We start from the raw sequence: 27,291 nt of genomic DNA on the forward strand, positions 1-27,291 counted from the left end.
ATTTATTCTAAATACAAGAAAAATTGGAAATAATTGAATAAAAAACTGAACAACTATCTTATTTGCACTATACCAATGTTGGGTCTGGTGCTTGTTTCTTTTTAATCATTTTCTTCCTTTTCCCACCATCAAATTATCTATATTTTCTCAATCTTTCTAACTCCCTATGGTATATCCAATGATTAAAGAGTTTATGAGATGCTTTTATGTACTTTATTTTTCTTTGTTGTATATGACCAAAGATATCTAATTTATTATATTAGAAAATAAATTTAAAACTACCAACTTATAAATTATTTGAATATGTATTTAATCATTATCACATGTGTTAGGATTTTAAAATAAATTTTTTACTTTTTATTTTATTGTTTTATAAATTTAAAACTTTTAGTAATCCTTTTCAAATTCATTATAAATTGATATTAATTTTTCTTTTAATAAATACTTTAATTATATATTAATTGTTAATAATATTGAAACAAAACTAAACAAAATCAAAATTTTTATTGCTTGGATAACTTGGAGAGTTGTGTGGAATAGCATAGTCTTTGCCTACTGAGTTGTGTGAAGACTTCTGGCTTTGCTACCTCAAGTTTTATCATCTTTCTCTGTTCTCATTGCCCTTACCAAAAAGTAAGGAAGAAATGGAAGCAGCATGGGCCATAACTATAAGTCTCATAGTGATACTTGTTCTAATACGGGCATGGAAGATTCTTAACTGGTTATGGTTCAAACCAAAGAGACTTGAAAAGCTGCTAAGAGAACAAGGCTTTCAATTGACAGAGAGAAAAATAGATTTTATCAAAAAGGGGTTAAACCCATCCTAACCCTGTCCCAACCCACATCACTCAAAGCTTTTAGGGTTGAAGGTTTTTAAAAAGCCCCCCATTAAGTGGGTCATTAAAATAGGGTTTAGTTTTAAAGGGGTTTGGGGCTGACCCATGGGTTGTGGGTTAAAATGACAGGTCTACTTGGTAGTGATTTTTTTTTGAAGATCCTTTAACATTTTGTAATAGCTTGAGAATGTTTTGCAAATTTTTTGCAAAACTTTCTTTGGATTTTGAAGTTGCTAATGCTACAATAATTTGTGTTTCTAGTTGAGGAACGGAGAAGATTCTAGATTTGCCATTTTGTAAAATTATAAATTTGTTATAAACCATTTGCAAATTTCTTCTAGATTTCCTTTAGAAGCGCCAAATTGAGTTCACCACTTAACATAGAAATTCCTTTGTAATATTGGTAGTTTGTTTGGATGTTTATTCTTACCGAATTTTTATTTCCATGAGAATACTTATGGTAATGAAAACTCAAAAAAGAATGTTAAGTTTGTCGAAATCATTCAATTAGGTCATATTTGGTTTTGAAGTATTTATATTTGTCATTTGTTGGGGAGGGAAGAATTTCTTCAATTGGTCCACAAAAGTCCCACCATTGGAGGAAAAAAAATTGGAAATTTATATTTGTTATTTCTTTTGAAATAAATTAGCTATCATAGGCGATATGTCTTATTTTGATAATAGAACACTTTGGTTCAAGCATCAATATAATCCCAATAATTATATCCAATGGCCCGGGTCAGTCTAGTCGGTTAGTCTCGACCTTCGTTTTGGATCGGTCCGAATCGACTTGACTTGATTTTTTACTCAGATTCAAAGTATTCTTTTTAGGAGTTAATTAAAGTATTTTAGTGGAGCCAAACCCATCTTAGTCTTAACCCACTTGAGAGTGAACTTTGGGGGCTGAAATTTTTTTTTGGCTCCCTCATTTGGGGCTCCAAAAATAGAGCTTAATGAAGGATGGGTTAGGATTGGTCCATGGACCATTGGCCCAATTAACATCTTTAACAAGATATATGATTAGAATATGTGCTTATTAAGCATGAAAAGTACATGTGTGAGGTTCATGTCAGGTTTGAATGCAAAAAGGTCGATGTGTCATATATAGCATTCTCTTCTAGGGTGTAATAATTCTACTTTATTTTCAATTGCCTAATTTTTATCTCGGTTAAATATATCTTTTATTTTTAAACCAATTGTGTTTTAATTTAAATTAAATATATGCGTATTTGTTTTTCTTATATTTTCTTACCAATGATATGTTGAAAGTTATATTATAATTCATGAATTTTTTTATCACTAGTTAAACTTGTATCGTTAATTACATAAATTATCTAAAAAATGTAGAAACATTACATAATTTTTATAAAATGTAGAAAAAAATAATTATATATTTAATTTATAAATTAAACATTTTTTAAAATAATTAAAAAAAGCATATTTAATTCTATGTATTTTTACACTGTCTTTTTCTTTTGAAATTTAAATCAGAATCATTACTAAATTCTTGAATCTATCGCTCATCATATACTTTTCATTTGAAATTATTCATACAAATTCCATACTTATTCAACGTTATGCTCCTTAGACTTTGTTGTTTTTTCATGGCTTACAATACACATCTTAAGGATTTGTCCAACGAAAATGATGTCAAGAAAAATAACTCAAGCTAAAGTTCAACTCAGAAGGGAGAAAGAATTATGTTGTATTATTAGTCTAAAAAACTATATATCAATCAATTAAAAATTATATTTAATATTTTTTAAAATAGTTAGAATTATGAATAAATATATTATAGATAGTGACGAGCAAGAACATAACATATGTTGAATCAAAAGCATTATAGAGAGTTAGAGAAGTTACATTTAATCCTAACAAGAAAGAGTTTAATTTCTCATAATGAGTTATAATAAAAACGCAAGGAGTTATTGTCCTCATCCCATGGTTCTCTCTAAGTTTAATACAATATATTCTAAAAATTTTAGGAATGAATTATAAAATTAGTTTCAACTCAGCATACAACTAACATAGCAAGACTCTATTTTTATAGAAAAATAGTGTGCTACTTTATCTCCCAAGATGTTGGTCAATCATGATCTTTGCTCCCTAGGTGAGTTTCCTCCATGCTTGAGCTTTTGGCTTGGTGGTCAGCAATGGAGCTTTGCTCTCCAGGTGGGTTTTCTCCGAGGTTTAGCTTTGTACTGAAGGTTTCTTCATGTGTGGCTCAGTGCCAATATTATTGCTTAGTCACAAGACTTGTATTTGAATCTTCAGCAAACTGCCTTAGATACTTAGTGCCAACTTTGAGGCTCAATGCCATATTCTTGATTTCCTTCAATTTTCCCGCAAAAACATCACAAAGACATCAAATTTCATGTTTCCTAACTTCTTTATTCTTCATTCTATAATTTAAGGCAAACGAGTTTGTTTTACTAAGATTTACATTAATTTCATACAAGATAAATGTCTAAATGATAAACAATTATAAGTAAACTAGACACTTACCATTACTCAATATTACACTTGTAAAAAATGGGCCACCCAGTCCGGCTCACCACGGGTTGGCTGTTTAGTGAGCTAATCCATCCTGACTCACTTATTAGCAAGTCAAAAAATTTTGAACCCAACCTAGCCCACCACGGGTTGGTGAGTTAAAATAGTTGGCTCATTGACTCACTTAATTAAAAAATAAATATATGTTTTTCTTCGGTCACAAAAATAAAAATTATAATTCTAACTAAAATTTGAATAAACTTCAATACAATCCAAAATGATGTTAAATTGTAAATACAAACCAAAAATACAAATTACTATGTAACAACACATTATAAACAACCCAACCCGATTCAAATGCAAAACCCAACATAATATAGAACAGTTGTGTGGCCCTTTGTCTGTTGGTTGGTGAGCCGGATTCTTGGTGGACCGGGTCAAAACTTAACCCGTACTGAAATTTGAAAAAAGTTTTCAACCCAGCTCGGCCCGAACCCGTGGTGGGCCCAGTTGACCCACGAGTTATAACCCATTTTTGATATCTCTAATCAACATGCATTTTTCTAGAAAGAACTACAAACCTTCGTACAATTTTTCTAACAAAAATTGCAAACCTTCTCATACTATTTTTCTAACAAAATTTGCAAAGCTTCTCATACAATTTTTTTGGAAAAATTTGAAAACATCTTACAAAACTACAAATCATTTTATAATTTGTGGTGAAAATTGCAAACCTTCCAATGACACACAACTACCCAAGTCCCCTAGAACTTGGAGACCTACTGAGTTGTTGACCACTTTCAAATCAACTATCCATTTTTATAATAGCTTTCTTCTGCTGCTTTCTTCATATTACTCAATGTGGGACTTTGGTGACCACCCATTTGACAAGACGGGCTTTAATTCATTTTGGTTCCAATATTTTGTTTTTCCTTCAATGAAGTCCCATTTTTGGTTAAATTGATTCCATATGGTCTTTTTCGTTAAAGTGGCGTTAACTCCATTTGGAAGGTTACCATGTGTTAGTCGAATAAATGGTGGTTTAATTAGTAATTTGATCCCTATATTTTTCTTATAACTCAATTAAATTCCTGCATTTTTACATGAAGGCAATGTGGTCCCTTTTTCGTTAGTGTCATCCTCCATGGATCTTGGGAGTGAGTCCAAAAGCCACAACTGGGTTCATATATCCATCTTCAACGATGCAGTAGACAAAAAAAATAGATTTGTCATCTTGGATCTAAAGGAGTTGATCTTAAATCTGAATGAGGCAATTTTAGTGAAATTGTGCTGCCAAAGAAAAAAGGGTTAGAGAAGGAGGAGAGGGTTTGGAGTCACACATGGTTAGCTCCTAACGATGTTAATGCTGATTTCACAAAGGGGATCACATTATCTCTATTTAAACAATATAGGGTCTCAGTTATGTCTAAAAAAGAATTTGGGGACCAAATCAGTAACTAACGTTTTATTAGACAAACATGTATTTACTTTCTAAACAATGTTAATTAACATCAATTTAACAAAAGGGACCACATTGAATCGATTTAAGACATAATAAAGATTGAACCAAAATCAAATATTAGGATCAAAACAAATCAAATCCCAAAATATAGAGATCAAAATAGTAATTAAACCTTTATATGATTATTATGATTGTATTCACATTAATGTCTCAAAAAGTTTAGCAAAAGACATTTAAATTTTAAATAAAAATATTATTTTAATTGTATTTTTATTCTTCAATTAATTTTAAACTCTTATGTTATTATAAATATTTGTTTGGATTTATCATTTAATTTCCTATTATATGAAGTATTATATGAAGAGTATGTATAATAATCACAATTTAAATTTTAAAGAATTAAATATGTTTTTCGTTTTCAACTATTGATTAAAATTGTATTTCCTCTCTGAACCAATTTTGTTCCTATATTTAAATTTTTTCCTTCTCCTTGTTTGACTTTGCCTCCTTCTCTTTTTTTATATTCTTCTCACATGTCTCCGATGAATTTAATAACATATATGATCAGATTTGACACAAAATTTGTCATTTTAATAATTAATTTTATTGATAGATTTTATCATAAAATGATCAAAGCTCAAAATAAATGGTGAAAATTTTGATATTTATTTTATTAACAAAATTCATTAATCGATTACTAAAACATCTAATTATCAATGGATTTTAAGGACGAGAATATATGTCAATAATAAAAGTTCTAAATTAATAATGGATTTTATTGATGAATTTAATAACATATATGATTAGATTTGACACAAAATTTGTCATTTTAATAATTAATTTTATTGATAGATTTTATCATAAAATGATCAAAGCTCAAAATAAATGGTGAAAAATTTGATATTTATTTTATTAACAAAATTCATTAATCGATTACTAAAACATCTAATTATCAATGAATTTTACGGACAAGAATATATGTCAACAATAAAAGTTCTAAATTAATAATGGATTTTATTGACAATTTCATTACCAACTAAAATATTTTTCACTAATAAAATTCTAAAATTGATCGGTAAAATTTTATTAATAAATACAAATTTTTGTAGTGTTATACCCTTTGAAGTTGTTTTATTCAAGCATTGTAAGATTGCTTAAGCAAGAAAATATTCCTCAATTGTGGGAAGGGTACTTAGATGTTATTGTGGCTCTAAAGGTTGTAGTTTTAAGCACAAAATTGATTAAGGAAATGAAAGATCACATGTTTCATTAATGGTCTAATAAGTAAATTAAAACATCGAATGGTGAGAAGTTAAACAAATTTATCCATCATAATATAGGTGCATGAACTACAATGACATAGAAACATGAGAATGGATTTTCAATAGGTTTCTAATGGATTAGACATTAGTCTTTGGTTCAACATGTTTAATTATTATTTTAGAAGACATTCAATGTGACAAATTATATTGTTTCAAATGTTGCTAAGAATTAATATATCTTAGTTAAAATTGTTTAATTATAATTTTTGAGGTGTTATGTGTTGATAGCATTTATATATTCTTTAATATTATAATTACTTAAATTATTTTACTCTTGCACACATGTCTCTAAACTTAACATCTTATATGATATTTGTAAATGGTAACAATTAAGTTATATCAATGGTAGCGACATTTCCTTAGTCATTGTAGATGATAACAAGAAAATTATTGAAAAGTATTATAACGTCCCATTTAATTATTACGCAAAATTAAAAGAAACGTCACACACAGATAGTACAATAGCGCAGTTCTGCGGTTTCAGACACAACCCTTGCAATTTTAGGCACACCACGATGCCAAAGAAAACTGGATAAAAGTTTAACAGGAGGAAATCGAGTATTAAGGAGTCAAGCAATACATGGGCCTTAGCCCTAACAAAACCCAAAAAAAACATGAAGTCCAGCCTAAAGACTATGCAGCGGGGTCATCTCTCCTTTGCTGACCACGAATGCCTCTCGCATCTGCTCCCATCAATAAATTGATGATCATCGCAAGAGTAGAAGAACAACATACATAGCAAATAAACAAGCAAAGGGTAAGCTAGAGCCAAAACCAGTTCATCAAAGAAATCAGATACATATTCACAGTCCATTTCACTTACACCACACAAGCATGTTAAGACCCTCCAAATAATACACTAAAACTCGACTCATTCGGATACATATAACCTGGTCGAATTCAGCGGATGCTTGCACTTATGGTGGATACCTCTGCTCACCCCCGAGCTATGTGTTACAAGTGTTACAATGAATCAATTCCCTCACACACAAGGTTAGCCCTTGATGAGTTTTAGGCCTCCTGCTACTCTCACCACAGGAGTCAGTCCGCTCTAAGTGAGACTAACTGACTCCTTAGAGTGTCAGGATGCAATCCTTACCTTGAATCCTTACCAAGTTATATAGATGGGGCACCACCATGGACACCCATTAACAAGGGCCATGGAATTACGTCCCGACCACTGATGCACGACCAGGAAGTCTCACCTAGAGACTCGTGGATTTACGTACTGAAAACATACCAATCACATTCCAAACAAACAAATAATATTGATCATGCATTTAACACCTCACGCCATCCTTTGCAACCCATCCTCATTCATATTCCATGTTGATTTCATACCATCCCATTCTTCCCAATTCGGGGGTATAGAACTTCACCTCATACCAATACCATGCCATCAATGTAACATTATTGTTCGCACCGAATTCATGACCACATATATATAACCAACCATTTCAATGAAATCGCATGCCAAGATTTATCCAAGTTCATCATTCACAATCCATGAATCACATCACTCATGCAGATTCATTCATCTCATACTTTATAAATGCATACCAAGACATACATATATCACAAAATAGTATTCATCCCAAATAAATGAGTGCCAACATTTAAGTACTTGCAATTCCATACAATCAAGCATAACACACAACCATAATTCTTACACCAAAATTCCTAAGTAAATTTATTATCACAAAACCAAAATTATTGCAGTAATGCGTGACACATTTCTTGAGCTACATAATATAATCGACGATCCAACCGGTCAAACCATAAAATAGCATGTTATGAACCACATGTCAAAATTTGAGCTCAATCCAACGGTTAATGAGTCGGGAAAGTCAATTTTACTAAAATTATGCATATCAGAAAAACACACAGTCGCCCAGCGAGCCAAGGAACTCGCCCAGCGACTGTGCGACGCATTAGAATACGAGAAATGACGTCAAACATCACAGTTTCATGAATATTTGAACCCCTAACTCAAAAATATACCAAAATCCCCCAATCTTTTCTCATATTTCACAAAACATTAATCACATAAAATAGAAATAACGTGAAACTCTAGCTTCCCTTACCTGGAAAAGGGTTAATATTGGACTTCGACTCTTAAGCCAGCGAAACCAGTAGCGCCAAGGATAAATCTATGAACTGAAATAGTGGCACGACAAAGGAGATTGGATTCACATAGTGAGTCCCGACATAAACCACGAAAACAACTTAGAAAGGCTAGGTTCGAGAACTAACTTACGTGAACGGGAGACGGAGGTTGAGCTCACTTGAACTTGGATAGATCTCCAAACCCTAGCAGAGGTTATGTGGAGAGAAAATGGGTGAGTTAGGGCACTGATTTTTCAGAATGACTTGCAATTGAGGGACCTTGGCTGCTTTAGGGGCCTTGGCACCCTATGGGCCAGCCCTTTAGGCCCAATAGTGTGGCAGCCCTTAACATTAGGGCACTCAATAAAAGTGGGTCTTACAAGTATAATAATCTTGTTATCAAACATATTTTTAATTAAAGTAATAACGGTCATTTATTATTTTACATTGATGATAAAACCTTACCTTTTGATAACATCGCGAGAGAAATACACAATATGACCAATTAACTAACAGAAAAATTAAATGATTGAGACTTAATTAAAAAATATAAAATTTTAAATACTCAATAAATAAAAAAAGGTATAAATACTGATTTGGTACCCAAACTTTTTTGGATTGTTCAATTTCGTACCCGAACTTTAGAATGTTCAATTTAGTACCCAAACTTTTTAAACGGGATTATTTTAGTACCTTCCGTTAAATACTATTTAACGCCGTTTGGGACCTGTTGAACTGGCACTGTGCAACAGATACGTGGCAGAATTAAGGGTTCACATAAAATGACTTAGATTGTATTTATTTGTGATCAAATTAAAGTGCCCATTTTGTTGTGGAGATTGACCTAATTTTAGTTTTCTCTTCTTTTGGTTTTTCTGAAACGGTGAAGAAATGTCAAGGGTTCAATCATCTTCTTCTTGCTCTCACAATTCACGGGTGATGCGAAATCAAAGCTCGTGCTGTAGTAGTGGTGGCTGTAGAGGCTTGGATGAAGCACCCACATGCAATTGCGGAGTGGCAGCTGTGCTGAGAACAACTAGAATAATCAAGAATGGTGGGAGACAGTTTTGGGGATGCCCTAATTTCAAGGTTAGTCATATGGTGTTATTTGTTTGGGTAAGTTTATGTTTGTGTTTGGATGTAGTTGCATAGTAAAGTAATTCTTTGTTAAGTTGTTTTTTTAATAACAGGGTGGAAGTGAAGGTTGTTATGCGTGCAATTTCTTTAAATGGTGCATTGAAGATGGTGATGACGAAAAGGATGCAATTATTCTGAGGCAAAGGCGAAAGATTTATATTCTAGAGAAAGAAGTTAAGGGATGGAGAAAGTAGGTCAACTTATTAATTGGATTGGTGTGTCTATTGGTTGTAGTTAATCTGATTTTAGTATCCATGATGTTGATGTAGATTGATATTGTAGTGAAAGATTAGTTGTTTAAAGTTGTGTAGTGAAAGATTAGTTGTTTAAAGTTGTTTGACTTTAGGTGTATGGAAGGTTGTTTTGTAATATGAAATTTAATGAAATGAATTAAAGTTCAGAGTTATGAAAAATGTGAACCATCTGTTAAAGTCCTGCATTTATTTTTCTGGTATTTGAAATGTTACATAGGCTGAAATAACAAGAAAGGAATTTTAATTTGAACAAAAGCAGGATAAGTTGCCACAAATTCATTGAATATCAAATATGATATAACAAAAGGACATTGTTCATAGGTATGGATAACAAATATCCGACCACAGACAAAAGTATTGGCAACACAATACCAATCCAAAATAACATAATACATATGAAATACTTAAAGTGAAGTTGTAGACTTAAAGTTATTACAAAAAGTGCGGCCTGAATTCTTAAAAATAATCCTAAAGTCATGGTTTCCATACAACTCCTCTCATATGCTGGAGTTTTTGCCTTGAAAAAGGTCTACCACGTGTTGGTTAAGGAATGAGATTTTGGTGGACTGGTTGGGATGATTTTGTTCCATGAGTTATCTGTGTTGCTTGTTCATGTGGTGTAGAAGGTGGTGGAGGTCCATTCTATGTTGCAGACTGTTATGCGGTTGCAGGTGCAGGCTGTGTTGCAGATACAGGTGCAGGTAATTCAGATGCAGATGCAGATGCAGGGTGTGTTACAAATTTTGGTGCAGTTGTAGGTGCAGAGTCTGGTACATTGACAGCTGGTGTAGGTGCAATAGTAGATTCTGGTGCAGAATCTGGTGTAGGTGCAGTAGTAGATTTTGGTGCAGAATCTGGTGCAGGTTCAGGTCCATATTCTTTAGGCCGTAGGGGGCAAGTTTTTCTGAAGTGGCCAATTTGCATACATATGCCACATTTTTTTCTTACACCTGATCTATTCACAAATATAACATTTTTATCTTTCTTCTTTAACTCCAACGAACGGAACCACAATCTTCCTGCTTCTTTGCCGATCGTCGAACGCCTATCCACTTAGAACCCTAAATCCCAATTTTCGCTTTCCGCTTTCTGCCCTGATTTTTTCTTCTCCACCAGATTTCATGTGTTGTGCCCTAATTCCCTCTCGACCTAATTTTTTCCCCAATTCACTCAGTAATCACGACCCCAAAATTTTTACTTACACAATTATTACTTAATTCCATTTTTTTACATCTTAATCCACGTGCACACCCACTAATTCTGCCACGTATCTGTTCCACAATGCCAGCTCAACAGGATCCAAACGGCGTTAAAGAGTATTTAACGAAAGATACTAAAATGAACCCATTTAAAAAGTTTGGGTACTAAATTGAACATTCCTAAAGTTCGGGTACCAAATTGAACATTCCGAAAAAGTTTGGGTACCAAATCAGTATTTACACCTAAAAAAATTTAATAGAATGTAAAACACATAAATGTTTAAAACTTAATTTATATTTTATCGGTACTATATGAATACACATGTACTATATTATATAATGGTTAAATATAATTTTTAACTTCAAATTATTTTCAAAAGAAAAAATGTTTTATTCATAAACTAAATGTACACATATTTCATTCCTGCAATATAAAAGTTGTCTAAAATATTGTTACCAATAAACAACATGTATAAATTTGATGATAGATTATAATATAACATCTATCGTTTATCAAAAGGAATGTTTTATAGAACTTTCACAAAACATATAGACAAAATAAATATATATTTAATTGGGAGATGAAACAAGATCTTTTAAAATAATTTGAACAACAAAAACATATTTAATCATGTGTAATATATATGTAATATATGAACTCTTAAATAAATCTTAAATAAAGATTAAGTGAGATGCTATTAAATAAACATAATTTAATAAAGTTAAAATATAATGAAAATATTTATTAAGGAAAATTGTTTAATTTGAGAAATTAATATATATATATATATATGAGAAATTGAGAAGAAAAATTAAAGAAAAAAAAATTAAGTTGACGTCAGATTCAAAGATGACTATGGGAATAAACTTCCCATAAATTGTGGTCATTCCCAATGTGTCCGTTTCGCTTACGTTAAATACCTTTCAAACTAGTAAGAGAAATTGTTTCTTTAATAGGCGTTAACCACATGTGTATGATGGAAACTTTTTCGATGAAACAACAATAAATATGACATTATATTAAAGTAATTGTAGCTTACTTTTCAAACCACAAACAAACTTTCTTTCACATAATTAGGACTCCTGCATTGTTCTATATTTGAAATCTTGTCCTAATTTGTGAGGCTAAAATCTAGTATTTATAAACAAATTAAAATGATTGTACAATAATTTTAAATTAACATAGATATTCCTTCATTCTTCAGAATTCCCCCAACCGAAGATTCCTAAACTAAAAAGCAAAATCCTTTGAAAAAGGAAGGAACTCAAAAGATAACATGAGCTTTAACATCATAAGAAAACGCAAGTGTAGCTAAATTTCAAATAAAAAAAAATCTAAAAATTGTAAATACCTTAATGTCTTAATACAAACAATTATCTTTAATTAATATCACTTGAAAAAAAATAATGATGTCTTGTGTTTCCTAATAAAGTAATACAAGGATCATATCATGTGATACTAATTTTGATAGTTAAAAACACTAAATTTTATTTATTAATTGTCATCTTCATAACTTTCTAAGCAAGAGTAGTTCATTAATCTAAGGTTAATCATGCTTTAATATCAATTTAACTCTTTCTCCAAGAAATTACTACTTTTAAGTCCCTTCTCAGAAGTCTAATGAAATTACAAATTTTATTAAACTACAGTAACTCACCACAACAAACACAAGTCTCAAGGATCTCTGCTCGAAACCGGCATAGTCGGTGACAGGGGAACAAAGGAAACCGAATTCAAGCATCCGAAACTGACCGGCGAAGCCGGTATCTGAAACTCCGACTGCGAAGAAGACGACGGCATGGAGTTCCGCAGAAACCGCATGTACGCCGAGACAGGAGACTCCGCGTGGACGCTGGGAAACGGCGGTAGAGGCGAGAGAGGCGCGGCGGCGACGGAGTGAGGCGGCGGAGGACGGTGGCTGAGAACCTGCGGAAGCGGCGGCGGACGGAGGCGGTGGAGGCGAGAGTTTGCCACCGGTTTGGGTTGGTGGCTGTTACCGGGTGAACCGGTGAGCTTCTGAACCATGTCCCTGAAATCGTTCTTGCTGATGTTATACACCTGTGGCTGAGAATCGGGGAGAGAATCGAAGGTTGGTTTCTTAACGTTGGGTTTGGAAATGTTATGTGAAAGCTTGTTGAGTTGTTTCAGATACTGATCTCTCATAGAAATTGATGATGATGATTCATAGATTTTGTGATCCATTTTTCTTTTCCTTGCTCACTACAAACACTTTCTATTCTTAAACCAAAACTGAGGTATAAATATAGATACAGAGTGAGACAGAGAGAGCAACATATGATACATGATTAAAATCAACTTAATTATTGTGAAAATGAATCATAAAAAGTTTAATAGTATTTTTGAAGAGAATTTGTAATTAGTTGATATTTTTGGTAATAATTATAATAAAAGAAAATAGAGATAGAGGTGAGTTTGGTGGGAAATTATTGAGGAAAGTGTTTGTTGGTTGTGAGTATAATAATTAATGAGTAAAGAGAGAGTGATGAAGTTATTAATAAGATGGTGAGAAAAGAAAAAGGGTGATGGGTGTCTGTGTTGTGTGTTAATTGATGTATAATGTAGATGAGTGGTCTACCTCATAAGAGGTTCGGTTTATCACTACAAGTTTGACTGTACGTTAACTTGTTGACCACGATTTTTAATACAAAAGACTATTTTATACAACTTCTGTACTTTTTTTTAATATTTTAAATGTTAATTATATGCTTGGTCCTTAAATTTATGTTTAATTTAGCTTTTGTAACGTCTTTTTACTCTTCTAAATTTGTTTCAGATGTTATTTGAAATACTTTTAAAATGTTATTCTCTATCGATGTTATTTTCCAACACCGGTTTCAAGAGTAGATGTGTCTGTAAATTCTAAACTGTTATAAAATAAAATTAATAATATAGAAAAGAAGAGAAAAATGAATATAGGATGGAGAACAACTTTTTGTGTATCTTTCTCCGAGTCTTATTTATAAATATAAAAATATAATTCATTCATAAAATATACAAATCAAATAGTTAATACAAATAAGTAATTAATCGTATGAATAATTGTAACAAATCATATGAGTAACTGTATTAAATTAATGGACGATTATTAATTCATAACACATAACATGACCCCTCTTTTTTGAGTGTGTCAATTGATAAAAGAATGTATCTCGTTAAAACTTTATTAAGAAAAATCCTTTTAGATTAAAAACTTGGTGAAGGAAAAAAGTACAACGTTATGTATTTTTTAATACAATATTGTTCATCACATATTCTATTTCTCGCATCATGTAAACTCACATCATTAAGATGACGAAGTCCAATCTTGTGAATCAATTGTTTAAAAGTTCTCCTTGGTAAAGACTTTGTAAATAGATATGTCAAATTTTCACATGAACGAATATTTTGGATCTTTATATCATAATTTCAATTGAACAATGCACTATCGTCTTCATATATGGTTGTTGATTCCAGTATTTCCAAGAATAGATCACAACTTCGTCACACATGTTGAATTATAGACCTTAATCAAACACATTCACGACTTACCTCATGGAATGCTAAAATTCTACATGATTTGACGATGTTGTTGTTATGGTTTGTTTCGTAAACCACCATGAAATCATTTTGTGCTACCACATGTGAACAAATATCCTGTTCGTGATCAACCATTATTACATTGTAAGAATCTAATAAATAACATGCATCTGCATAACCCATTAGATATGATTTTGAATCATTTGGATAAAATAAGTTCATATTCGTAGCACCTTAAGGTAACGAAGTATATGTTCTACTTCAATCCATGGTCTTCTCGTAGGCGAAGAACTATATGTTGCTTAACGAATTTACAACAAATGCAATATCAGATCAAATATAATTAGCAACATACATTAGTGCTCATATAACACTAAGATATGATACTTCTAGATAAAGAAGTTCTTCATCATTTTCTTGAGCTTTAAAAGAGTCTTTATCAACATGTAACGACCTCACAACTATTAGAGTGCATAATGGATGTACCTTGTCCATTTAGAACCTTTTAAGAACCTTATTATGTTAGCCTTTTGATGTACAAAAATACCTTTATTTAAATAACCAATTTCTAATCTCAAACAAAATTTTTCTCTTTCAAGATCCTTCATCTCAAATTCTTTCTTTAAGCAATCAATTGCCTTTGTGAGCTCATCAGGAGTTCCAACAATTATGGCAAATTCATTTTCTAATATTTTCATATAAATACAAGGACAAATAAGATCATTTATATTAACAAGTACTCACTAAGACGGTTATACCACATATGTCCTGACTGCTTTAATCAATAAAGAGACTTGTTAATTTCATTGAATAATTCTCTTTAGAATTTTTTTTATTGGGCAAATTAAATCCTTCAAGGATTTTCATATAAATATCATTATCAAGATAATTATACAAATAGGTTGTAACATCATCTATTAGATGTAAATGCAAACCTTCTTGTTCAACTAGTATAATCAAATATCGAAATGTTGTTGCATCCAATACTAGTTATGTTTTATAACATATCAATATACTAGGTTTTTGTGAAAAACCTTGAGCAACTAACCATGCTTTGTATCTAACACTTTTACCATTCTTATTTTGTTTTTGCCAAAAAATCCATCTTTACCCAAAGGGTTTACACCCTTAGGTATGCAAACTATATATCCAAAAACATTTTGTTTAGTAAGCAAATCTAATTATGCTTCTATTGCATCTTTTCATTTTGGGCAATCATTTCTTTATCGATAATATTCAATGATCATTGGTTCTTAATCCTCATCGTCACTCATAACATTCATCGCTATATTATATGCAAAAGTCTCGTCAATGTTGACTTCATTTTGATTCCATATTATCTTATTCATGACATAATTTATTGAGATCTTATCATTTTCAACAATTTCAAGTACCTGAGGTTTTTCTAGAATAGAAACATTAATTATGTCAAATAAATCTTTTGGAATTTCCACCTTTTCAATTAGATCATCTTGCATTTTAGCTCATTTTTTTCATTTGAGAGTTTTTATCTATGGAATAAATAGGCCTACCATACTTCAAGCATGTTTTTACAACCAACAGACATAAGACTTCAAGCATGTAATAAATTAATATCAATTCTATTTTGAGCATTAGCAATTGATATATATATATATATATATATATATATATATATATATATATATATATATATATATATATATATATATATGATTTAGTTACCCTTTTTATGTCAGTAAAAACATCTAGTAATTGATTGACTAATTTTGTAAATGAATTATCCTTTGAACTTTCAGTTCACATTCTTTTGTACGAGGATCAAGACAAGATAATGATAATTCATTCCAACCAATGTCTTTTACAAATTGCTTTCCTTCTCCCCCTAATGTTGGAGAAATGTATTCATAAAAATGACAGTCGACAAATCGAACTATAAATAAGTTTTATGCTGATAGTTCAAGATATTTTATTATTAATGGAAAGTCATCCAACATATATTCTCAATTATCTTTGAGAACCCATCACAATCCCTTTTGGCGGGAAAATTGGAACATATACCACACCCAAAAAATTTTAAATGAAAAATATTAGGTTAATGACCATAAACCAACTACATAATAGAGTATTTATGATAACTTGTTGGTTTGATGCACATGATAGGTGTATTGGACCAAAAATATCACCATGTATTAGTTCTAAAACTAAGATTGACTCATTTCTAATTTTTCTAGTGATAGTCTTATTATCAACTTTCCTTTGTGAACGTGTAGTACATGAGAAGTCATTGGACTGAAGAAGTTTATTACTCTTAAGTGAGTGTCCATATGAGTTTTTCAACTATTTTTCGCATCATAATAAATCTGACCCAACTGATCATGTCAAACAAGAAATTCATTTTTATTCATAACCTTTTGGCTTATAATGACATGTGTTTCAATTGTTCTAATAGATGTGTAGTATAATTCATAAGGGAAGACTGGTAATTTCTCCAATATACATTTTTTATTCAGCTCAATTCTCCAATACACATTTTTTATTTAACTCAATTTCAGTGATATAAAGATATTTCATATCTCCTTCATTATTTGTGAGCTTTATTGCCTATTTGAGTTGTGAATTGTGAGAGTTGTAATGTGTTGAACAAGTCCCTATGGAGAAAACGATATTTATTACTTGCTACGTGCGACCGGTGCACTTGCCGTTTTTCACATTACAAGTTTTTGGCGCCGTTGCCGGGGACTTGTCTTCCAACACAAGGCAATTTGAGCATTTGTGACTCTTTTAGACTTTGTTGTTTGTTTCTTTCTTATGCTTTCTTTTATGCAGTTTGTCTATATATGTTTATGCTTTCCGTTGGTTTGGTTTGTGCTTAATTCTTGTCTCAGGATACGCCTTAGAGCATGATGTAGTTGTTGGAAGGTCCTAAGAATGGGATTTCAGGAACCAAACCAAATCAACCTAAATATTATAGGCATTATGTTTTAATTTTTATTTAGTTGTCCATTAGCTTATATTTGAATGTATGTGTTAAGTACTATTTTCTTTTTAATTGCTTTTGCAATTTTATTTAGATCTTGTTTAAAAACTAATAAAATATATTTTTAAATATCTACAGGTATCCACGAGTACTCGTAGATTTAAAAAAAATCCAGAATTTTTTTATGCGGGTATCCAGCAGGTTGTGGGTCAATTTTTTTCTTACGGGTTGGGTTACATGTAGACAGTACCCATACCTGACCCGACCTATTGCCATCCTTTCTTTGAATAGATGATCTGCATGTGAAAGTGACTTGGTCACTAAATTTTATTTTCTATGCAGGGATTTTAGTTGATTGAGAAATTGTTTGAATGCTTGACTTGAATATTGTTGAGTTTAGTTTCATAAATGCTTGTTTAACATTTTTTTTTGTATTGGATAATCTAATTGCTATGTTGATCTGGTCACTTAATCATGCATATTAAGCATATAGTTTTCTTGAATTGAATTTTTGAATATGGTTTAGATAAATAGAGTAACTTTATATATCTTTCCTTATGAATTTAATGTGATAAACATGTATATTTGAATTAAGGGATCAAGATTGATTTGAAGTTAGTAAATAATGATGTTTAAACAAACCGTAATTAAAATTAGTTAATTGAATTGTTTAGAAGTAATATTATTGAAATGTTATTCAAATTATCTTTGAAAATTAGTTTAATTTAGCGGTTGTGATTAATATTTTCTAATATTTTCGCTCAAATGAAAGATTTTCACTCAAGTACAAATAGAATAGAGAATCAAACCTTACTCTCTGCCATTTTTCACTCAAACAAAAGATTTCTCGCTCAAGCGAAAATGGAGTTCAAAATCAACTTATTCTCAGTCCTATTTTTTCTTAAGCAAGGGGTTTTTTATCAAGAAAAAATAACATTGCAATTCAATCCTTGTCTTGCCCCAAAATCCACTTAAAAAAAGAAATTTTGGCTCAAGCAATGGTGCTTTCACTCAAGCTAAAAAATGTTGGTCTCTTCAACTCATTGATTGTGAATGTTTTTAAAAATGAAAATTGAATATTAATTTGTATAGATGATTGATTTATGATTTTATTTAAATGAGTTATATTGTATAACAATGTTTATTGAGATTGATAAAATTTGCATGTTATATGGATATGTTTGTCGAGATTGATAAGAATTATATGGAATTGTAATCAAATCTATGGAATTATATATTGTGTGTTTTGTGTATTAAGTATTGATACCTATGTTATAACAAAGATTCCATGCTTCATTGATGATCTATGTCACATAGACTAAGATATCAAGAAGTGAGAAGTTGAGGTGAGAGTTCTTACACACCATGACATGTGTATATGTGCAGCTTGGATTGTAATGAATGAACTTATCTTGATCCTTTCTCTTAGATTTGCTTTTAAATTTATGTCTTGGGCATTAGATTAGATGTTCTAGTAGGACATACTAGTAATACATGTCTTGCAAAAGACGTAAGTTGATATTCCATAGGTAGAATATCTTTTGATGTGTAGATCCATGTGAGGTTTATATGATTGTTGAATGTTGGTTAATGGTTGAAATTGAATTGTTTATGGATTTCTAATAATAGTGTGCCTTCTATATAATTACCTTATGCTAAAAATTTATTTTCATTAGGTTATCCTTCTATTTGTTGCTTGTATGATGGCCAACTGCGATGGTATTATGTACATGAACTAGAGCTCTCAAAATGGGTTGGAACCCGCGAGCCAATCCGGCTCACCACGGGTTTGGGCCGGATTGGGTTGAAATTTTTCTACAAATTTCAATACGGGTTGATTTTTGACCCGACTCATCTAGAACTCGGCTCATCCAGGTTGAACCTGTGGTGAGTCGGGTTGGCTCACTAACCCGCAGATAAAAGGGTCACACAAGTATTTTTTATTAAGTTGGACTTTATATTTGGATCATGTTAGGTTTTTTTTAGCCAACACATAAATAATTTGTATTTTTTTATTTTCGTTTGTATTTGGATTGTATTAAAGTTTATTTAAATTTTAATTAGAATTATAATTTAGTTTTGATTGGAAAAATAAAAAAAATGTATTTTTTTTAATTAAGTGAACCCGTGAGCCAACCCGTTTAACCCGTCAACCCGTGGTGGGCCGGGCCGGGCCCGGTTCGAATTTTTTTGGCTCGCTAAAAAGTAAGCCAGGTTGGGTTGACTCACTAAATCATCAACTCGTGGTGGGTTGAGCCGGTTCGGACCGGGTTACCCATTTTGACAGCTCTAACATGAACATATGTGAAGACATGTGTAGGATCATTATCTAAAAGACATTAATATTTTCTTTTTTATTTCTTTGTAAAAATATGTACATGTTTTACGTATGTTTAGGTTTTATTTTAAAATACATCATATTATGTACATGTTTATACCTTTTACGTTTTGTTTTAGGATATTGCAATTTTCCTATTTTTAAATGTAGTTTCTTCTCTCAATGTACCAAAAATGAAAGAAGAATTAGAAGAAGAATGGAACATGGACTAAATAGAAGATAAACTATTTATTCTTTCATGCTTTAGAACTTAGAACTCTCACATTTTCAAAAATATTACTAATCTATTTCATAAACAAATAGCTTATGTTTACTAAGAAAAAAAGTTAGTTAAATGATATTAATTCAATACCAACAAAAGTGAACTTGTACTATTAACTAACGTGGATCTATTAATGATTTATTTAGAAAAAAAATCTCATTTACTATGATAATTATTGCTTTAACTATCATAGTAACTCCAATTTTATACATGCATGATATATTAAATTAGACTTGCAATGTCAAGTCTACGTACACTTGTCATAGTAATTATGATAAGTATTGGTAGACCTGACATAATAAAATCAACTTACTATTTGTGAATACTTGTCATAGTAAGTTAACTTAATATGTTAAGTCTATTGACATCTTTTATAGTACGTTGGACTTATTATGTCAAATATCTTAATATTTGTTATAATAAGTCAACTTATTATGTCTAGCTTATTAACTCATGTCATGGTAAGTTGAGCTTATAATGATAAATATTTGTACACCTAACATAGTAAATTCAACTTATTATGTCAAGTCTTTCGCGGCATAATAAAAAATGTGCATTTTTTATATCATTCATAACTATGATATCAAAATGATTGTCATAGAAAATTGCAAACACCTGATGTAGAAAGTCCCGCCTAAAATAGTGATTGTTAAAGACAAGTGTAAAATCCTCGAAAATGGTATTTTAGAAGTGATGGTGGTTTAAAAATAGTTAGACTCGATTATTTTAATATTAAAAAGTTTTAGTATAAATAGAATTGTTATAAATGAGTTTCATTATTTTAAAACATACCATCTCTCTAGAAACCACTTTTCTACAACTCTTTAACTTCTCTCTAAAAGTTTTGTCTTTCTGGTCGTCTGATTGAAGAACTGAGACCGTAGGATTGATTCTCTTAGTGAGCTCTTCAATTTGGACCAATCAGTTTCTCTGTTCACGTAAGTTAAGTTTCTGTTGTCTTTTTGGTTTTTTTCTGTTTTTTTGTTGCATGTAAGCCCTCTTCCACTTGCATGTGTCATTTTATTTATCAGTATGAGTCTCTGCTGATCAGTGATCATAATGGTATGTTCTGATCGTTCTTATGATGTTTTTATGTGTAGATAGAGCATCCTGTGGAGTTAGAGACGTCTGACGTTTATAGAGTTGTTTAAGTAGGATACCAAATAAGGGAAGTTAATGTCTATTATGTCTCACAAACTTGTTAGGAATGTTATTATATGATTATTATGTAATTGACTAATGTGTTCGATATGTGAATTGGGTTGTGATGTTTGAAAACGATAAATACTTAGGTTTTATTTGTTGTTTGAGAATAATCGTATGTTATGGTGCATATGGATGCAATTGGTGTGAATATTTTGATAGAATTAATGTTTGATACCCAAATGGTCTTTGGTGGGGGTTTTGGAGTTGTATGGATTGGTTGAATAGGTATAATTTTGTTTAAATTAGTTTCTGTAGAATTATGCAGATTTGCTTACTCGTTGGGCGAATGAGTTTATTTGTAGAATTATGCAAAACACTGATCTGTAGAATTATGTAGATTCGCATACTCGTTGGGCGAGTGTTACTCGTTGGGCGAGCATGGGCCAGTGGTTGGGCGAGCGCTACTCACTAGATGAATTTCTAAGTCAGGAACTTCTAAACCTAGACCAGTGGCAGGGCGAGTGGTACTAGCTGGGTGAGAATGGGACAGTGGTTGGGCGAGTAAGTCAGAACCTGAAACTTGTATTTTTGAGATAAATTGGGTGGTATTTTAGTTATCATAGAAGCTTTGTAATTATTATGAATGATGAGTATATGATATGAGATTATTTATATAAGACTGAGTTGGGATTGGTTGATGCTAACCCAAGGAGGATTAACAGTGATTGTGGTAGTGTATGCATTGAGGTAGGGACCATCTTGGCAGTTATCCTGACGCTCTAATAACCATTCAAATTCTCAAGTAGAGAGGAATTAGGTATATGGTGAGAGGAGCAGGAGGTCCTAGCCTAGGGATTTTTCCTTGACCATAGGTGTTAACGGACTGACCTTATATATGGTAGAGTTTTGACTCTTAATCTGTCGTTGTGTAGAGCATGAGATGCCACTACAAGTGCATAACTGACTGGATCCGACCTCAATGCATGTATTTGGATTAGTTGAATCGTAGTTTATAAATATATATATGTGAATATCTGCATGTCTGTAGTTGTTATATATATATATATATATATATATATATATATATATATATCAATATTATATGGTTTAAGAAAATTCTTTAAAAGTCATTAGCTTACCCTTCTTTTGTGTTTTTGTCTTGTGTTGTATGTTTTCCTTTTGCGATGATCACCTATTCGGTGGGAGCAGTGGTGGTTGCAGTTTTAGAGGTACCTCTAGAGGTTGAGGAGCCATCTTTTAGGTCAGAAGGAGGTCTTAGTGGGAAGCTGTTGTATGTGGTTAAATTGTGTTTAGAGTTAGAAATGTTTGGTATATATAATTGATATATTTATATAGTCCGATTATTTGTAAGACTGTATTAATATACTTTATACATTTGTTTATCTATTTTGAACACTAAGGTGGAATATCCTATTTTATTAATTTTAAGCTGCTAAAATTGGGATGTTACAACAAGACAAGAAGAGAGATAAAGAAAAGACTATTATTTATTTGGTATAATTACTTATTTGGTACCTAATTTTTTGGTTAAGTTCAATTTGATCCCTATACTTTTGGTTTGTTCAATTTAGTACCCCAATTATCTAAAAGGATTCAATTTGGTCATCTCTGTTAAGTTACAGTTAACACTGTGTCCGTACAGGACACGTGTCAAGCCGTGAAATTTTTAATTTTTTTAATTTTTTAATTTTTTTTGTAAAAATTTATAAACTGCCACGTGTCAGTTTACCGTCGTGCCATGTGGCAGCTTACAATCATGACACGTGGCAATGGTAATAATTATTTTCAATTTAGTCCTCTATTTAAATTTTTGGTTCAATTTAGTACCCTAATTCTTTAAAACGATCAAATTTTGTCCTCTCCAATTTGAGACCAAATTAGTAAATAAGTTTAAGTACAACTTATATATACATGTTACAATAACCTTTTTTAATATATACATCAAATTATTTCACCTAAATAAAATTATTTTATTTTTTACATTTTTTTACCTTTGTAATTTTTTACACCTGAAATTTTGTACACTTGTAAAAAATAAAATAATTTGAATATTTAGGTGTAGTGATTTGGTGTATAAATTCAAAACAATTATTTTAACATGTATATATAAATTATAATTAAACTTAGTTACTAATTTGGTATCAAATTGGAGAGGACAAAATTAGATCATTTTAAAGAATTGGGGTACTAAATTGAATAAAAAATTTGAATAGAGGATTAAATTGAAAACAACTATTATCACTGTCATGTGTCATGATTGTAAGTTGTCACGTGGCATGACGGTAAACTGACACGTGGCAGTTTTTAAAAAAGATTAAAAAATTTAAAAATCAAAATTAAAAAAATTTAAAATTTTACGGCTTGACACGTGTCCACGGTGTTAACTCCAACTTAAGAGAAAAGACCAAATTGAATCCTTTTAAATAATTGGGGTACTAAATTGAACAAACAAAAAATATGGGAACCAAATTGAACTTAACCAAAAAAATTGGAATACCAAATCAGTAATTATACCTATTTATTTATATTTTTAAAAGAATTAATTTAATTTTTGTTTTAATATTTTTTACATTTTTTCTGGATTAAGTTATATATTAGTCCTCCAAAAGTTTTTATTTTCCCATTTAGTCTTTATAAAAAAAATGATCATTTTTAATTTGTTATCTATTTTTATTCATGAATTCGATTCTTTATATATCAGACACTAATATTAAAGAATAAAAAAAAATAAAAGTCAAATTATAAAAACTATAAACATATATAATTAAATCAAAATTTAATATATATTTTTTTCATTCTAATTCTTAGAAAATTTTAATTTAATTGTTACTTTTTTTCACTTGAATTGTATTAAAAAAGTTAACACTTTCGTGTTATAACTATCATTGTCCTAATGGTTAACCATTAGGTTTCAATTATAACGTGCAGGCCAGGAATATATTAGTCAAACTTTTTCTTCGTGAGTGCCTGTCCTTTTCTTTGTGTATTTTTCAGGTGTCTAATTGGTTCATTCTTCTTGATTTTTTTTTTCTCTCGTTTCACTCTTTTAAAACAAAATAAATAAAAATATAGTTATAAGATAAAATGAACAACAAAAATAAAAATTATATCTATAATAATACATGTTTTAATATGTTTAATAATCTTGCATAATTTGAAAGTCGTTGTTAAAAATAATTCAAATATTTTTTTAACGTTCTAAGCCAATGCGAAATCATGATAAAATTTTGAATTTTAAAATAAAAAATATCTTAAAAGTCATTAGGCCAATGATTTTGAACTTATATCAATGGACTTGAGATAGAAATTATACCTACGAAACCCATTAGGCCAATGATTTAGTAATCAATTTTATTTTTCAACTTTTATTTAAAAGTCCCAAAAACCTATAAATACATATTAACTAAGCACCCGGAGTATTCATCCTATAATTATCTTGTTCATTACAATATTCTCAGAATCTTTTCTTGTCTTATGTCAAAAATATTTTGTAAATAGATGTATCTCGATCTTTATGAGCAACTTAGTGATCAAATTTTAGAATTACTAATTCAATTCTCAAATTACTATTTATTCCGTGTCGAAAAATCATTCTCAGGTAAGAACATAAATAACAATGAGAATTGAAAATAAATAAATATGCAGATTTTTTATAAAATATATAACATAATTGCCTTGGTAAGTGTTTAAAAGATTTAGCATAGAAGGAGGGAGTGTGAATTTGAGTGACCGACAGTGGGTGTGGTTAGTCAAAGTTAGTTGGGTTGATTTGTTATGAACCTCATGAAGTGGCCACCCCACATCATCAATAACAACATTTTAATTCAATTCAACCTTCAAAGCCCATATGGTCAATGATATAGACGGACACAGACACCTAAACAGCCTCTTTAAAATCAAATCAATTTAAAAACATAATCTAAAATTCCTGAAAAGAAATCGAAAAAGATAACTGAGTTTTTTTTTTTTCCTTTTGAATTTATTTTTTCCTAATTTGGATTTGAGAATGAGAATAGAAAGTCAAACTAAATTACTTTTGTATATTTATAGATATTGTTACCTGACACATAAATATGTTTTCGAAAATTGTGTATTTCACTTATTATATTTTTTTATTTATTAAATCAAGATAATAAGTTTATATTGTAATTTTAAGTATTAGATATTTCATTTACAGCCCATTTAATAATTTTTAAATTACTAAATAAAATATTATATCATGATAAAATAAAGCAGATATTAAAAATAGGTCAATATAAAATATTAATACAAACATCCAAATAATTATAGAAGTATCAACTATATTTAAAAAAGGGTTAACAAAAAGTTTCAACTCTTAAACAAAAACATGGAGCAAAGTCTACGATTGGATATCCTATGCTATTGACTCAACTCCTATCCAAGATGGGGGTATCTTTACCTGTATCTTTCTCTGCTCACACCAATTGATAGATGATCATTGCAAAGAAAAAACCACACAAAAAGAAACAAACACAAGCAAGAACGGTAAGCTAATCTAATTAAAGAAACATACAATCCAATTATAAACACCATATCAATTTTCACATTTCCAATAGAATCACTTAAATCACCATAACACATGAAAGATAGATGACTATAGACCCAATTATTCGGATTATGTAAGCGACATTAGACCTCTTGGTGGCATGCACATGTGATGGTTCCCAAACTCAACAAAGTTTGGCCTCAAGGGGTTATCACCCAACCACTCACAAGGTAAGTCCCCTTCTCGTCTAAGACTTGATCAAGTTCAAAGACTAGGACCTCCTGCTACTCCTCACGACATAATCCATTTTGCTTTATCTGAGTGTGAATGATTATTGAAGTTTCAGAATACCTCCAATAGTGAGTCATTATGTCCTTACATACACTAAAAACATACCCCTTAGAATTTCTCATGAAATTCTAGTTCAACCGCATCTTCTCATAATCAAAATTCATGCATTTGTAGCACACATGTTGTCAACCACACCAACTCAAGCTTGTCATTATCTAATTTCACATTTTAACATTTTAGGTATAATTTCACCCATCACAAGCAGAGAAACAAACACTCAGCTACAATAGTTCTCGCTTAAGCTAGAAGGTCTCGCCCAAGCGAAAGGGTTCTTTCCCTTAAGCGGATCATTCTCGCCTGAGCGAGACTCAAAACAGAGAGCAACCCACAAACTGGGCGAATTCTTGCTTAGGTTAAGCTTTCTCGCTTAGACAAGATTGCCTCTCACTTAAGTGAAACTCTAGGCGACAATTCACGTAGTGACATGGATGAGTTTCTGGTATTTTCGCTCAGATGAGAGCTGCTTGCTTGGGCGAAAACATCAGATTTCCAATCTATTTTCACATGCAGAGCCCAAAAATTCACACAAAAAATTCTAATTCAACACAAACAGATGATCCAAGCATCAAATAAAGTCATCAGATTTCTATACGAAATTCAAGAAAATCAGTTAGCTCACCTTACCTCTACATAGTCATCACCTTACCTCTACATAGTCACCAGCTTGCAAAGAAGAAACTTCCACAGGAAGAGTACCACAACTGCACAAAACCTAAGGGACTAAAACACAGAAACACAAGGAAAGAATGAGACTTCAAATTCAACCCAGAATAGGGTTCAATTCCATGAACTGGGAATTAAGGGGAATTGGAAACTGAAATTCAACTTATGTGAAGGGAAGGAATGCTCAATTTGAATGGAAAAGTCTACACTGGCCCAAATTTTGTCTGCTACAACAAAGAAAGAAAGGTATTTCAGATGGTGGACAGGGGTTTCATCTGTTGGGGAAGAAATGAGAAAGTAGAGAGGGAGGAGTGGAAAGTGACAGTGATTTAGTGGTGGAACTGACTTTTGCTCTCAATCAGAGAGAAAAGGAAGAAGAAAAGAAAGGGTCTCACAAATATATAGGAAAAAGTTGAAATTATAAATATAACAATAATGTTTACATTATATATTCTTATTTGATAATTTTTTATTATAAAATATTTAACAATTTTATATGATAAAAATAGAAAAAGTTAAACTAAACCAAATAGTAAAACCGTAATTTAGTTTCATTTAGATTTTATATTAAATTCAAATAGAACGTAGATAAATCATCGTATTTAAATGTTAATAGTAGATAGAAAACCAAAAAACTCTCTACTGACAGTGGGGACACATTTTTGTTACATTGAAAGCGAACGATCCAACAAAACAG

At 30.9% G+C, this 27,291-nt stretch overlaps 1 protein-coding gene across 1 annotated transcript; it reads right to left on the reverse strand.

Moving 5' to 3' along the window:
* Nucleotides 1-12,345: 12,345 nt before the first annotated feature.
* LOC114195251 (VQ motif-containing protein 9-like) lies at nucleotides 12,346-13,149 on the reverse strand. Its single transcript, XM_028085652.1, has one exon. It carries the CDS (start codon nucleotides 13,010-13,012, stop codon nucleotides 12,485-12,487), a length of 528 nt encoding a protein of 175 aa, XP_027941453.1. The 5' UTR covers nucleotides 13,013-13,149; the 3' UTR covers nucleotides 12,346-12,484.
* Between the last annotated feature and the right edge of the window lie 14,142 nt (nucleotides 13,150-27,291).

This window comes from Vigna unguiculata, chromosome 8, assembly GCF_004118075.2.
Source record: "Vigna unguiculata cultivar IT97K-499-35 chromosome 8, ASM411807v1, whole genome shotgun sequence".
Classification (NCBI taxonomy): Eukaryota; Viridiplantae; Streptophyta; class Magnoliopsida; order Fabales; family Fabaceae; genus Vigna; species Vigna unguiculata.